Raw genomic sequence first — 16,626 nt, forward strand, 5'->3', positions numbered from 1 at the left:
AGCTCCAGCGATTGAGACCGGAGTTTGAATCCCATGCTGTCTGTCAGGAGTTTGTACGTTCTCCCTGTGTCGATGTGGGTTTCCTCCCAGGGGCTTTGGTTTCCTCCCACTATTCGAAACCTACCTGGGGGGGTAGGTGAATTGGGTGTAATTGGGCAGTACGGATTCATGGGCCAAAATGGCCTGTTACTGTGCTGTATGTCTAAATTTAAAATTTAATTCCAAAAACCTTTCACACCCAAACCACTGATAGAGGTCAGTGTTGACTTTTGGCAGTTAGTTGCTGTTTAAATAGTCATTATTCTGACTAGTATGTAAAAGCCTCTTTGTTGTAAGCTAGCAACATGAATCAATTCTCTGCAAAGCTGGCTGTGTTCCAGGAAAGACAAATAGGTTCTCTTGCTTACGCTAGAATGCATAGCACATTACAACACAGTACAGGCACTTCGGCCCACGATATGCTGACCTAGATAAACCAACTCAACAAACTGAGCCTGCCCTACCTCACACCCATAACCGTCCATTTTTCTTGCCTCCATGTGCCTGCCCAAGAGTTTAAAAAATATTCCTATTGTACCAGCAAGGCATTCCAGGCACCCACTACTCTCTGATGTCTCCCCTAAAACCTTCCTCCTTCCACCTTGTTCAGATGTCCTTTGGTGTTTGGTACTCCCACCCTGGGAAAAAGATGCTGGAGGTCTTCCTTATTTATGCCTCTCATAATTCAAAGAGAAAAGTTCCAGGCTCTGTTAATCTTTCCCTAGAAGACATGTTCACCAATCCAGGTAACATCCTGGTAAACTTAATGAGGTGACTAGAACTGAGCAAAATATTCCAAGTGTGGTCTGACCAGAGTTTTAGAGAGCTGCCACATTGCCTCTTTAACTCAGTCCCTCGACTAATGAAGGCCAGCTGCCTACCTGCGTGGCCACCTTGAGAAGTCTACGAATTTGCACCCCTCTGTTTTTCCACACTGTTAAGAATCTTGCTATTAGCCATGTACCCTGCCTTCAAGTGTGACCTTCCAAAATAGTTCAGCAGGAACACATCATTAAGGAACGTGGGCCAACCGAAGATTTCCAGTGTGTTGATGTGTTGAGAAGTTAGTAGGACGAAAGGATCGGATTTGGATATTCGGTGAGGGAGTCAAAAGAAGGCACCTGGTAAAGAGGATAATGTCTGCTGTTTCACCTAGATCAGCAATAAAACTCCTAGTATCCAGCACCTATAGGGATTAGTAATGCCAGATAAGTGAATTTCTTGGTTGCATGGTGTGACTGGCAAACTAACTGCCAATTTTAAACTTTAGTATTTTTTTAATTACTGGTATTTTCAATGAATTTTTTTTTTGCCAGTTTCTTAAGGCTGGGTAACGGTGATTGTTCTGACCAGGAGACTTTCAGATGTAATCCTGTGGATGGTAGCTTTTACACCATTGCATCTTGAAAAGCTAACTTTGTTTTTTTTTCCACAGATGTTCAGATTTCCAATTTAATGCCAGAGTACATACATGACATCACATACCACCCTGAGATTCTTTTTCCTGTGGGCGAGGCAGAATTACCACTTATTGGTAGTGCAAAAAAATACCTACTCAATGTACACATGAAAATGAGTAAAGAAATGTAAATAAACTGACTATGTAATACCGAGGGAAAAAAAACCCAAACCAAAGTAAAATCCTTAAATGAGTCCCTGATTGAGTTTGTCATTGAGGAGTCTGATGGTGGAGGGGAAGCAGCTGTTCCTGAACTTGGTGGTGCGAGTCTTGTGGCCCTGATACCTCTTTCCCGATGGCAGCAGCGAGAACAGAGCGTGTGCTGGGTGGTGTGGGTCCTTGATGATCGCTGCTGCTCAAGATACTTCTTGGTTTTGTTCCACATTTCCAGCATCTGCAGTTTTAAAAAATTTCATTTACTGTGGAGTGCAGCAGTGTTGGCCCAAGATTCTACACCAATGCGCTGAAACAAATGATTTGATCCTTCCTTCCCATTATGGTGACGGCGTGCTGTGTGCAAATTGGAGGTGAAGCAATTTGGTCCTGAGTTCAGTTTCCATGATTGTCATTGCAAACAAATGGAACAAGTTGTTCAAGTGAACCGGTGTGGACTTGAAGGGCCGATATGGCCTGTTTCTGCATTGTAAACTGTTATATGGTTATGGTTATATGGTCCTTTTTTAAAAATCCTTTCCATCCTTGATCCAATCCTTTAGGCTTTTCTCTTTTCCTCAACCTCTCCCCTGCCTCTGTATTTTGTTAACCTTTTAATTTCTTGTCCTTCTGCTGAAAGGTCACTGAACTAAAGAAAAGTAAACTTTTTCCCTCGCTACTGGGCATTTTGCAGAATGTCCTCATCTATTTTAGGTTATTTGCTTGAGAGAATATGTCCCTGTCCTCACTTTCTTTGACACAGACTATTGAGAAGGTGTGATACATTTTCAACAAAATAACCATAGACCATAAGAGCAAAAATAGGCCATTCAGCCCATCGTGTCTTCTCCATCATTTAATCATGAGCTGATCCCTTTTCTCACTCAGACCCACTGCCTGGCCTTCTCCTCAAAACCTAATCAAGAATTTATCAATCTCGGTCTTAAATACACCCAATGTCCTGGTGCCACAGCCGCTTGTGGCAACAAATTCCACATCCTCTGGCTGAAGAAATTCCTCCTCATCTCTGTTCTAAGTGGATGCCCTTGAATCCTGAAGTTGTGCCCTCTTGTCCCAGACTCTCCCACCGTGGGAAACAAGTAAGAGGCACTCAGGCAATTTCTGGCAATGGCGAATATTCTGCCTTACAGCAGGCAAAAGCAATACTGTTTTATGACGATAGTAAATTCTATCTTGAATCTTCTACATCTACTCCGTGTTCACCTTTCAACATTCAAAATATTTCAATGAGATCCTGCCCTCAGTCTCCTAAATTCCTTCTAACACAGGCCAACAGCTGTCAGATGCTCTTCGTATGATTATACTGGGGCTTAAAATTTGCGATTTGAATGTCAGACTTCAGAAAGCTGAGGGATCTTACCATCTAGACCAGCCATTCTCAACGGGTACCCTACACCACCAGCTGCCCACCCCCCCTCACACATTTATGTAAAAGCCTTGTTTCCTTTTCATCTCATGTAACATAAATATTTTTTATGTAGTCATTAGGAAAGATTTTAAATTTAAATACAGAACAATACAGGCCCTTATGGCCCATGAACCTGTGCCACGCAATTAACCTACAACACCTCCCCCCCCCCCCGAATATTTTGAACAGTGGGAGGAAACCCAAGCAGACACGGGGAGAACGTACAAACAACTTGCAGACAGTGCTGTATTTGTGACCCCGGTCCCGGTTGCAGGTGCTGTTGCGCTAATTGTGCCACCCTAAATGCACGGAAGAAACAGGAAGGAGATCCATACATTTTAAGCAGAGCGCTCAGGGGGCCATAGCCAAAAAATCTTAAGAATGGGTGATCTAGATCCTTAAAATGATTGAGATTCAATAGAAGTTGCTTAATATTCAGGAGGAAGAATGGTGGGGGAATTTGGAACAAAGCAGTGTCATTTTCAAATTGGGCACAGTTTTCACTGAAAGGTCAGTCAAAATTTAAGATTAGGGAAAGAGATGTTGGAAGAGCTCAGCAGTTATCCATGAGTGGAAATGTCAGTCAATATTTTGAGTCGGGTCCCTTCATTGGGGACTGAAATAGAAAATGGCAGTGAATTGTTAGAGGAGAGAATAAAAGGGGGAAGGTCCATGTTGAAACATGGAGCCTCCACGTTGATGCGATCATGAAGAAGACTCACCAATGGCCATACTTTGTGAGGAGTTTGAGGAGATTCTGGATGTCACCGAAGACTCTCAAACTTATACAGGTGGACCGTGGAGAACATTCTGGCTGGTTGCATCACTGCCTGGTATGGAGGTATCGACGCTCAGGACTAGAAAAAAATCCAGAGGGTTGTTAACATCACGGGTACCAGACCTCACTCCATTGAGGACACCTACAAGAGGCAGCATCTGAAGAAAGCAGCCTCTTTCTTCAAGGACCCCTACCATCCAGGCCATGCCCTCTTCACTCTAATACCATTGGGAAAAAGGTACAGGAGCCTAAAGACGAGCACTCAGTGGCACGAGGGCAGCTTCTTCCCCTCTGCCATCTGATTCCTGAATGATCAATCAACCATAGACACTACCTTATTTTGATTTTTTATTGCAGTAAAAAAATTATTTTATAAGGTGGTTTATAGGAATGTTTGCTGTATGATGCTGCCACAAAACAACGAATTTCATGACATATGCGTAACAAAAAATTCTGATTCTGATTCTGAAGGCCCCAAGGTACAGGGTACAGGGCAGAAGAAGCTGGAGATGGGTGTTAGGTAAAATTAGAAAATTCAACCAACGTTCAAAGACCACGGATACAGGAAATAAATGTTAGACAGTGAGGTTGGGCAAGAAGTTGAAAGTCAGATTAGCAATGGAGAAATGGGTCTGAGTGAGGGAATGATCTCCTCCCACTCCCATGGTTCTTGTTTGATCGATGTCTGTTTCAGATCAATTAATGAATGCACAGTGAACAAGCAATGTTCAGCACGGTGATCCAGGGTAGTTGCAGTGGTTCATGACATTGTTTTGTCCTAATTCATTTTAAATAATTTGGAAATTTCTGGAATCTAAGCTCCACAAATACAGACGACCTCAATTTTCAGCTTTTGTGAAATCAGCGGATCTTATCCAGGCTCAGTCTCCACCCCTGAATGACATCTTCTTGTACAAACACAACAATTGAGAAACGGTCAAACCGCAGAAGTCCTCAAATCACACTGCTCAGGGATTGGGTCGGTCCGGATTCTCGGGCAGAACTTTTAAAATTCAAATTTAAGGAGGAATAAAGAAGAGATGAATGGGTCAATTTGTTAGTTTATTCATCACATTGATCAAAATGAGCAGTTTTAAAGAAAATCAAAATCAGCACTTGACAGAAAATGTAAACACTTTTTTCACTTCAAAAAAAGTGAAGCTTGAAATTATGTTTAAAAATGAACATTTTGAAGAAACATTCAGAATACAAATGAATTTATTTGTGATAAAATCACCTGTATTAAGCATGCTCACTTGTTGCCGCCGTGTATCCGTGGCCCTCGCTAAATTTAAAAAGTGTGAGAGTTTTCAAAAAGTCCAGATTCTTGTTCTGGCCTCCGGATTTTTAAACTTCTGCTCTACCTTATCTTTCCTTTCTTCTTCTTCTTTGGCTTGGCTTCGTGGGCGAAGATTTATGGAAGGGTAATGTCCACGTCAGCTGCAGGCTCATTGGTGGCTGACAAGTCCGATGCGGGACAGGCAGGCACGGTTGCAGCGGTTGCAAGGGAAAATTGGTGGGTTGGGTTTTTCCTCCTTTGTCTTTTGTCAGTGAGGTGGGCTCTGCGGTCTTCTTCAAAGGAGGTTGCTGCCCGCCGAACTGTGAGGCGCCAAGATGCACGGTTGGAGGCGAGATCAGCCCACTGGCGGGGGTCAATGGGGCAGGCACCAAGAGATTTCTTTAGGCAGTCCTTCTTTGGTGCACCTCTGTCACGGTGGCCAGTGGAGAGCTCGCCATAGAACACGATATTGGGAAGGTGATGGTCCATCATTCTGGAGACGTGACCCACCCAGCGCAGTTGGGTCTTCAGCAGCGTGGATTCGATGCTTGCGGACTCTGCCACCTTGAGTACTTTGATGTTGGTGATGAAGTCATTCCAATGAATGTTGAGGATGGAGCGGAGACAGTGCTGATGGAAGCGTTCTAGGACCCGTAGGTGATGCCGGTAGAGGACCCATAACTCTGAGCCGAAGAGGAGTGTGGGTATGACAACGGCTCTGTACACGCTTATCTTTGTGTGTTTCTTCAGGTGGTTGTTTTTCCAGACTCTTTTAAGTAGTCTTCCAAAGGCGCTATTTGCCTTGGCAAGTCTGTTGTCTATCTCTTTGTCGATCCTTGCATCAGATGAAATGGTGCAGCCAAGGTAGGTAAACTGGTTGACCGTTTTGAGTTCTGTGTGCCCGATGGAGATATGGGGGGGGCTGGTGGTCATGGTGGGGAGCTGGCTGATGGAGGACCTCGGTTTTCTTCAGGCTGACTTCCAGGCCAAACATTTTGGCAGTTTCCACAAAACACGATGTCATGCGCTGGAGAGCTGGCTCTGAATGGGCAACTAAAGCGGCATTGTCTGCAAAGAGTAGTTCACGGACAAGTTGCTCTTGTGTCTTGGTGTGAGTTTGCAGGCGCCTCAGATTGAAGAGACTGCCATCCGTGTGGTACCGGATGTAAACACAGTCTTCATTGTTGAGGTCTTTCATGGCTTGTTTCAGCATCATGCTGAAGAAGATTGAAAAGAGGGTTGGTGGGAGGACGCAGCCTTGATTCACGCCGTGGTCAATGGAGAAGCGTTCGGAGAGTTCATTGCTGTATCTGACCCGACCTTGTTTGTTTTCGTGCAATTGTATAGGGTGATGATGATGGCATCACGAAGGTCCTGAGGCAGCTTTCCTTGGTCCCAGCAGAGCATGAAAAACTCATGCAGTTTGGTATGCAGAACTTTGCCGCCAGCCTTCCAGACCTCGGGGGGGGGATTCCATCCGTACCTGCTGCTTTGCCACTTTTCAGTTGTTCAATTGCCTTATATGTCTCTTCCCGGGTAAGGACCTCATCCAGCTCTAGACTCAAGGGTTGTTGAGGGAGCTGGAGCAGGGCGGATTCTTGGACTGAGCGGTTGGCACTGAAAAGGGATTGGAAGTGTTCTGACCATCGATTGAGGATGGAGATCTTGTCGCTGAGGAGGACTTCGCCATCTGAGCTGCGCAGAGGGCTTTGGACTTGGGGTGAGGGGCCGTACACAGCCTTTAGTGTCCCATAAAAACCCCTGAAGTCACCAATGTTGGCGCTAAGCTGGGTTCATTTGGCGAGGCTAGTCCACCACTCATTTTGGATCTCCCGGAGTTTGCGCTGAAGGTGGCTGCATGCGAGACGGAAGGCTCGTTTTTTCTCTGGCCAGGAAGGCTTTGCAAGGTGAGCCTGGTGGGCAGCTCGCTTCTTTGCCAGCAGCTCCTGGATTTCCTGGTTGTTTTCGTTAAACCAGTCCTTGTTTTTCCTGGAGGAGAAGCCCAGTACCTCTTCAGTGGATTGCAGTTTGGCCGTTTTCAGCTAATCCCAGAGGGTTTCAGGAGACGTGTCTGTGAGGCAGTTTGCATCCTCGAGCTTTGCTTGGAGGTTTGCCTGAAAGTTTCCTCTCACTACGTCTGACTGCAAGTTTCCAACATTGAACCTCTTTCTGGGGGCTCCACTGTTCTTGAACTTTGGCTTGAAGTGAAGGTTGAGCTTGCAGCGAACAAGCCGGTGGTCAGTGTGGTATTCTGCGTTTGTCTCTTCCTCGCACCAGAACAGCTCTATCTTATATAGAGATAATAAAGGTACATAATCAATTTTTTGGACCTGAGCCCTTCATCAAGGCATGAGCAAAATGTAGGCAGGCGCCCGAACGAAACGGCTACTTCCTGTTCCGCTCTGGACCTCAGTTTAGTTTCTTTGGGGAGATTCCTGCTGCTTCCATTGTCGTGACTGATGCAGCATTAATTGGTTAAGAATGATCTTTGTGTGAGTGCTTTCTGCAGACTTCAGGCCTACTCTCGCTGTCCTTTGGTTGATTGCCTCTGATCTGTACTTACTTTACCTCACTGAGTGAGCTTGTGTGCCAAATATCTAATGATGTGAAAGGAGAGCCCAAGGGAAGTAACAATTGTGTAACCCTTGTGTCATCACAAATTCTGGAGCCTGTAGTAGTTATTTCTGTGGTTCACATATGGGTGCGCCGAATATCAATTATGATCAAGTAGATCATAATTGGAGATGACAGTCTGCTGATTCAATGGCCCATTCATTCTTAATGGGTCTCTTCTCTCCTCAACATCAGTAAGTAGATATGCTCTCTGACTTCTGTCATTGCAGAGATTATCCAACTGAACGCTTTGATGGAGCACTGATTCTTTGCCTTTCCTGTTGGATGTAGCATTTGATCCCTTGAAAGACCTGGGAAATTTCTCTGTGATTATCCCTCGGTGAAGATGATGAACAAAATTAGGTGATCTGTGTTCTCCTTTCTGGCAGTGTTCAAACTAGCACAAAGTGCTTTGGTCCCAAGTATACTGTAAGAAGGGTGATTATTTTCATCTTTGCCACTCTCACTTCAATCCCGTTCTTTCCTTCCTTCTATTGCTCCATCTCATTTTCCCGTCTACACCTTTCAAGCAGTTTAGATGAAAGGTCATTGATGTGAAAGGTAAGCTCTTTCCCTCACCATAGATACCTGCTGGGTATTTTCCAATCATATTTTCAAACTTCACCAGGTTTTTCTTTTACTCTGCAGGAGAATGAGCTCACAATCTCCTCAAAATTCAAAGAATTCCGACTCAGTCTGATCATATTGTCTTGTTGCATTGTGAATTGCCATCTGGAATGAACTGAGACAAGAAACCACCTAATATGGCTTAGTTTATCTGATGTGCTGTGGGTCATTCTGTTGTGATTCAGAATTTATTGTCACGAGCACATCATGAAATTCATTGTTTTGCGGCAAACACATATAGACCCCCTTACAAAATGAATAAAAAATAGTGCACAAGAAAAGTTAAAGTAAGGCAGTGTCTGTGGTTCAATGTTCGTTCAGGAATCTGAATGAATAGAGGCTGCTTTCTTCAGACACTGCCTCTTTTAGATGCCCTCGATGGAGTGAAGACTGGTGCCCGTGATGTCGCTGCCAAGTTAACAACATTCTGGAGTTTTGTTCTTCTGAGCATTGGCACCAGAGAGTGATGCAGGCAACCAGGGTGCTCTCCATGGCACACCTGTAGAGGTTTTCAAGAGTCTTTGATGACATACACAATCTCCTCAAATTCCTCACGAGCCTTCTTCATGATTGCATTGGCATGGAGGCTCAAGGACGGATCCTCGGAGATGTTGACACCCAGGAATTTGAAGTTCTTGACTTTCTCTGCTGCTGACCCCTCGATGAGGACTGGTTCGTGTTCTTTTGATTTCCTCCTGTTAAAGACAAATAGTGGAAGTCTAATCCTAAAAAAGATTTTGGATCTTCACGTCATGAATGCTCTGGCTTGCAGAACCAAGTCAGATGGACAGAACAAAACCAGATGATCTCTTCAAATGTCGGAACAAGCAGCGAGTTCACTGCCCTCATATTTTTATATGTTCCTGAGGGGATAAACAAAAAAAAACTCAGCAACATCACACTTGAACATTTTGAGACATGATTGAATGCTAGAGTCATGTTAACTGCCTCCTGCTGCAAGAGTCCAATCTTTGGAGCACAAAGGACTGGGTCACAGAGACACACATTTATTCTTCATGCACTTGTCCAGGTTCAGGAACAGCGGCTACCCCTCCACCATCAGACTCCTCAACGACAAACTCAATCAGGGACACTTTGCACATTATTTATCATGGAATATTTATTTTTTTCTGTATTGCACAGTCAATTTGTTTACATTTCTCTCTTTGATATACTTTCCTTTTTCAAACTGACACCATCTTAATTGCCTTGGCAGAGAGTGGCGAGTTCCTGGCTCTCGACTTGGGAGGCACCAACTTCCGCGTGTTGAGAGTGAAGGTTTCGGATAATGGCAAGCAAAAGGTGGAGATTGAGAATCGGATTTGTGCTATTCCGGAGGACGTCATGCAAGGCACTGGCGTACAGGTGGGAGCCTCTCTACTGCTGCATTAAGGTCCCAGCAAGTTTCCGCACCCTCTAAAAACAGCGGTTAGTGCAACGCCAGCGATCGGGACCGGGGTTCGAATCACATGCTGTCTGTAAGGAGTTTTTACATTCTCCCCAAGTCTGGGTAGGTTTTCCCCAGGGGCTCCGGTTTCCTCCCACTGTTCAAGACGTAATGGGGGTGCAGGCTAATTGGATGTAATTGGGCAGCATGGACTCGTGGGTGAAAGGGCCTGTTTACGTGCTGCATGTCTACATTTAAATTTAATTTAATAAACCAGTGCCTGCCAGGTTGCACCAAATCCTACTTTTCATCAACCTGACATACGATAACCTCTGGTATCCCAATACTTCAGTTGTTAGAATCCTGCATTTAAAGCTCTTTGTGATATTCATAATATCTAGCACCACATCTTTGACACGTGCCCCCAACTAACCCAACAAAATGCTCATTTCCTCTAACTTCAGCTATAATCCTCATGCCTCATCTTTGACCTTTGGTGGCGTGTCCTTCAGACTTTAAGCTCTGGATTTCTTTGTCTGAACACATTCCACTTCCCCCTTTGTGTTCCTCTTTAAACCCTCCCTTCTTTGAACAACTTTAGTTTTGACGGCCATTGTCAACAGCTGGGTGAAACACCTTGCGACTTTTTCTGCATAAAGGTTGCTATATATTTATTCTAGTCTGTGCCGAACCACTTTTTCTGCCTAGTCCCACTGACCTGCAACCAGTATGTAGCCCTCCATACCTCTCCCATCTGTACCTGTCCAAATTCCTCTTAAATGTTAACATTAATATTTAGTTTATGCTACCAGTTAAAATATAAAATATCTACTTGCATCTAAAACACTGAAATGTGGTTCCAACACACATTTATGATGTTTTTGACATTTTCACTACCTGTGTTACAAAATCACCACTACGTTTACAAGTTTATAGACCATAATCTGGGAAGATGCTTGATGATCTCTGGTCTTTATGGAAAAGAACGTAGAAACCCAAGCCGCATATGCCCTCTTGTGGTGGAGCCTGCAAATTCCACACTGGCCTCAGAAACCTCTTTGGAATCCACTTCTGACTCCTCGTGGTTGCTTGAGAAACAGAGAGAGGCCGACTGGTGCAGTTAGAACAGTTGCAATGATTAATTCTCCACGGCTTCACCGCAGTTCTGCAAATCTCAGGAGGCGTACTGATGCTCAACAAGTAACTCTTGTTCGGTGCCAAAAGGGTCACCGTAAAATTCAGAAATGGGGAGAGCATTTTGCCTTTGGGAACTCTCAGTAAGTTGGGGATGTTTTAGCTAAATTGGGAGCATAGGAAATTAGAGGAGAAAGCCCTAGAGGTACTAATGTCAATATACCATCCTCCCACGGACCACACACTATGGTGAAAGGCTTTGTTAAATTGAGAGGTGCAGAATAAAAGATGGTGACTTGAAGTGTAGGACAAAACTGGGTCTGAAAGGAATCCCAAGGGAAGTGAATTGAGAAAACTAGATCCTCCTATCTCACCCGGGAGGGGGGGGGAGGGGGTTGTTAAAGAATTGAGTTCAGGTTATAAGACATAGGAATAGAAATAGGCTATTTGGCCCATAGATTCTGCCCCACCATTTAATCATGAGCTGATCCATTTGCCCACTCAGCCCCGCTGCCTGGCCTTCTTCCCGTAACCCTTGTTGCCCTGGCTAATCAAGAACCAATCAATCTCTCTCTCTTACATACATCCAATGACCAGGCCTCTACAGCCATCTTTGGGAACAAATTCCACAGATTTACTATCCTCTGGCTGAAGAAATTCCTATGCTTCTCTGTTCTAAGCGGTCCATCTTGCCATGGACTCCCCCACCATGGGAGAAAACCTTTCTACATTTACTCTGTCCACTCCTTTCAACATTCAAACTGTTTTGATGAGGTCCCCCTCCATTCTCCTAAATTCCAACAAATACATGAGCTGTCAAAAGCTCCTTGTAGAATAACCTTTTCATTCCTGGAATCATCCTAATGAACATTCTTTGAACCCTCTTTAACTTCAGCACATCTTTTCTTAAATGAGGTGCACAAAACTGCCCAACTGAGGTCTCCAGTGCCTTATAAACCTCAACATCACATCCCTGCTCTTATATTCTATCCTCTTGATACGAATGTCAGAATTGCATTCGCCTTCTTCACCACCGGCTCAACACATAAATTTACCTTCAGGCTGTTCTGCACGATGGCCCCCAGGTCCCTTTGCATCTGGGCATTTTTTATTTTCTCTCCATTAAAAAAAAATAGTCTGTCCATTTATTTTAATCCATCAAATTGTATGACATACCCTTTCTGACAATATATTTCATTTGCTAGTTTTCTCCCCATTCTCCTAATCCTTCTGTAGCCTCCCTGTTTCCTCCACACGACCTGCTCCCCCACCTGCCTTTAGTTAAAACATCCCCAACTTACTGAGAGTTCCCAAAGGCAAAATGCTCTCCCCATTTCTGAATTTTACGGTGACCCTTTTGGCACCGAACAAGAGTTACTTGTTGAGCATCCGCAAATCTGGCCACTAAAGCCATTCATCCTATAATCCAAATCATTAATGTACAACATAAAAAGAAGCGGCCCCAACACCGACCCCTGTGGAGCACCACTAGCAACTGGCAGCCGATCAGAATATGACCCTTGTATTGTCATGTGTACACAGCTTATAATTATAATGATAGCTTATGGCAAGTAGAGAGTACTTTAACTCTTTGGACTTCTTATCCCAGTTTTCAGGACCACCAACAAGCACTATACTCCATGTCCTGGTGTTCAGGGACCACCAACAAATGCTATACTATATGTCCTATGTTCAGGGACCACCAACAAGCACTATACTCCATGTTCTGGTGTTCAGGGACCACAAACAAGTGCGAAACCCCATGTCTCTGTTTTCAGGGTCCACCAACAAACACTATACTCCATGTCCTGGTGTTCAGTGTCCACCAACAAACGCTATACTCCATGTCCCTGATCTCAGGGACTGGTTTTATTCCCAACCACCAGCTGGTTAATAGTGATTTTTAACCTTTCATACTCTAGTTTACCCATGGACCCAGTCTGGAGTATATATTACGAAAGGTTAAAACTGACTAGCGTCCAAAGGGTTAAACAAGAGAGGCTGTGCTGGAGCATGGAAGTGTGGGAACATCTCAACCAGGGAAGCAGCTGCAGACAAAGGAAACCAAAAAGCTGCCAATGCAGGAGATCTGAAATAAAATCGGAAAACACCCAGCAGGTCAGGATCTGTGGAAAGAAAAACAGTTAAGCGTTTCGGAACCCAGACTTGAAATGTTAAATGTTTCTCTTTCCATAGATGCTGCCCGGCCTGCTGAGTGTTTCCAGAATGTTCTGCTTTTGGGTTACATCGGACAGGATGCCGTCGCCAAACATTGCAGCATCTGCTGTTGGTTCCTCTGTTCCCCTACCTATTGTCTACTGTTTTCTTTCTTTTTTTTTGCAGCTGTTTGATCACATTGCTAACTGCCTGGCAGATGTGATGGATGAACTAGACATCAAGACCAAAAAGCTTCCATTGGGCTTCACATTTTCATTTCCATGCCAACAAACCAAACTTGATGAGGTGAGCCTCCTCTTTCCCCTCGGCAAGCAAAACATGAATATTCTGTGGCAGATGTCCTCTGTGAGTCCAAGGATAAGCAAAGGAGGAGGAGAGATGACTTAATAGAGGTTCACAAGATTTTGAGAAGCGTAGATAAGGTAAACAGTCAGCACCTGTTTCCCAAGGTGGGAGTAGCAAACACCAGGGGACATCCGTACAAAGTGAAGGGAGGAAGTTTAGGGGAGACAGCAATGTTATGTTTTTTTTTTACCCAGAGAGTTGTGGGTACCTGGAATGCCTTGTCGGGGTGGTGATGGAGGCTGGAACGATAGGTTTTGTCTGCTTGAAGTGGACTTAAAATGTGACAGGAAATCACAAAAATGGATTATATCCAAAAAGTGGTCGTGATAGGGAAATTGTAAGGCAATTTTCACGATCAGCAGCCCAAAATCCATAAAATACACCCAAAATCTTCATTGTTCAGTGTAATGAGGGGCTGTATTAGGCTGATCAATATAATAGCTCTTGCCCAGGATAATGGGTGGTAGAGCAACTCAAGCCAGAAAGCTGGGTCATTTCAGAGGGTATAGGTAGCAGTCACTTCGCTGTGGGTCTGGAGTTACAAAAATAGTAGCACATTTCCTTTCCCAAAAAACATTACCAAACTTGAAGTTTTCACTTCAATCTGGTATTTTGTGTTTACCAACTTTAACTTTTTGACACCATCAATGTAATTCATTTAGCTTGATTTTCCCATCTGCCATTTCAGCCAATGACTCAAATTCAACATTTGAGGTCTCATATTAATTGTACAGTTACATGACTACTTTGCTATCAAGCCACAAAACGTAGAAAAGTCCACCCTATTCTTATTGTTCTTTAAAAAAGGGTCAAATATGCATAGAATAAAGATCTGCAAATAGAATGATTCCAGTATTAAACAGAGAGCCAGAGAGTTTATTCCTATTTCCCAAAGTTGAAATTTTTGGTCAGAGTACAGTAGAAATCCAGACCACCCGAGAGTCCGGACTTTTTGAAAACTCTCAAACTTTTAAGATTTAATGGGCTTTTGTGTGCGTGCGTAAGCACCACAGATGAACAGCGGCACTTTATTTTTCTTTAAAATTGCTTATTTTGATGAATGAAGCCTGCTGTACCTGCTAATGAATGAACTAACAACATTTACCCATTCATCTCTTCTTTATTCCTCCTTAAATTTGAATTTACTGCCTGAGAATCCAGAAAATCCGGACCGATCCAATCCCTGAGCAGCCTGGATTTTCGGACTTCCACTGTACATAGGTGACATCAATTATAATCCCGAGATTCTTTTTCCCTGTAGACCAGGCAGAAGTATCAGTGACTGTGTGCTCATGAAGAAAAATACGTGGACAAAAGAGAGAAATATAAACAAAGAAAGAAAGAAATGTAAATAAACTGATTGAGGCCTGATTCCCCATCTGAAACCTATTGAAATTTTGGTCCTCTAAATACATCAGATTTCCTGGAATAATTCTGGATATTTTACAAGCTGCTATATAAACATAAAACCAAAGCAGGAAATAGTGTTCAGACAGCATCTGCGGTGGGGGGGGGGGGGGGGGGGGGGCGTGGCAAGATGGCATAGGGAGCGGACGTGCCTTCCCGGTCTCCCCCAGGCAGTTATATAAATACCCGTTTTAAGAATATTTATTTTCTGTTAAAAGTCTTTGTTTTGTTTATCAATTGTTTTTAGTTTAAAATGGCAACAAAGATTAAGGAAAATAGAGTTCAAATACAGAACAAAACTACACTCTCCGACTTTGGAAGAAACTCGGCCTACTTGCCCAGACAGAACCATAGAGTCAAGGCTGGAATCTTCTTAAGAACGGAGCTCATTAATTGGACTGTCGGATAAGCTGGCCTTGGACACCCCTCTGAAAGATGGTGATGAATATTGATTTGAAATGTTTTATGAAGATAAATTGCAGTAATTGGCATTGGTTGCCCATGAGTTTTAAAAATCCAGATAACATTAAAGTTTATTAGTGATTTTTTTTGGATGGAATATCGGAAGGATGAACAATAAATACAGAACAAAATTACATTCTTTGACTTTGGAAGAAATTTGACCTATTTGCCCAGACAGAGCCGGAGTTGGTGCTGGAATTTTCTCAAGAACAGAACTTATTAAAGTTGATTTCAGACTCCTTTTTGAAAGATGGCGACGAATGTTGATTTGAAATATTTGAAATATTTTCTGAAGATAAACATATATATGGAACTCCTTGACCTGCAATAAGGTTTATCAGTGATTTTTTTTTGGATGGAATATTGGAAGAGTGAATTTATTATCTGTGAGTATGCATACATTGCAAACAGATTTTAATAGTTTTGAAAAGGTTTTTTTTTAAACTAAACAACAAGATCAGTTTAATATTGAGAAAATTGGAAAAAACGGAAACTTTATTAAATTTGGAAACTCAGTAGAAAGAAACTATGAACAAGATTGATGATTTATAAAATTAAAGTCGAAGGAGCAATGTCCAAGAAGAGTTAAAAATTTTGAATAAGTTTTTCTTGAAAATAAACAATAATTTCAACTTAACATTGAGAAGATTGACAAAGTGGAAAATTTGATATTAAATTGGGAAACATAGAAGAAAGAACTTATGAATAACATTGATGCTTTAGAAGATCAAGACCGAAGGAATTATGTTCAAGAAAATTTTAAAAGATTTGAAAAAACTTTTTTTGAAAGTAAGCTACAAATTCAACTTGAGACTGAGAAGAATGGAAGATTTGGTGTTGAACTGGGATGTTCAGAGGTGTTTTAATTCAGTGGATGAAATTCAGGAAGACTTGAAAAAAAAGCAAAAAAAAAGCTTTTATTGATTGTAAACAATGTTTAACTCAGTGTTGGGAGGGTGGAAAGGGTGCAAAATTTAATATCAAGTTTGGATTTTCAAAAAAAAAGAGTTTATGAATAAGATTGGTTAAATTGATGGACTGGGGTTTTATGGATATAAGAAATGATGATTTTTCGGTTTATACGTGTATTTTGTCTGCCTGGGGGGGGGGGAGGGGGAGGGAGTGGTACTTCTGCTCCCGAAAGTCATATGCCACTTGTGGTTTATACCACACCCATTTGGGTTTTTGGGAATTAACCACCACAAGGTGGTTTCCTAAGGGGTTAGGGGAGGTGGGGGGGGGGGTGAAAATTAGAAAATTATTTAGTATCTATTATGTAATATTATATTAAGTCAATTTGAAATGAATGTATGGAGATACTATAAATAAATTAAAA

At 42.8% G+C, this 16,626-nt stretch overlaps 1 protein-coding gene across 3 annotated transcripts in view; it reads left to right on the top strand.

The window, feature by feature from the left end:
• Positions 1-16,626, top strand: part of hk2 (hexokinase 2) — a 115,004-nt gene that overhangs the window by 60,755 nt on the left and 37,623 nt on the right. For all 3 annotated transcript variants that reach the window (XM_069917728.1, XM_069917726.1, XM_069917727.1), the window contains exons 3-4: positions 9,594-9,742; positions 13,242-13,361. In XM_069917728.1, coding sequence (XP_069773829.1) covers positions 9,594-9,742; positions 13,242-13,361 — 269 coding nt within the window. The remainder of the gene's footprint in view (positions 1-9,593; positions 9,743-13,241; positions 13,362-16,626) is intronic.

The sequence above is a fragment of the Narcine bancroftii genome, chromosome 2, assembly GCF_036971445.1.
Source record: "Narcine bancroftii isolate sNarBan1 chromosome 2, sNarBan1.hap1, whole genome shotgun sequence".
Lineage (NCBI taxonomy): Eukaryota > Metazoa > Chordata > Chondrichthyes > Torpediniformes > Narcinidae > Narcine > Narcine bancroftii.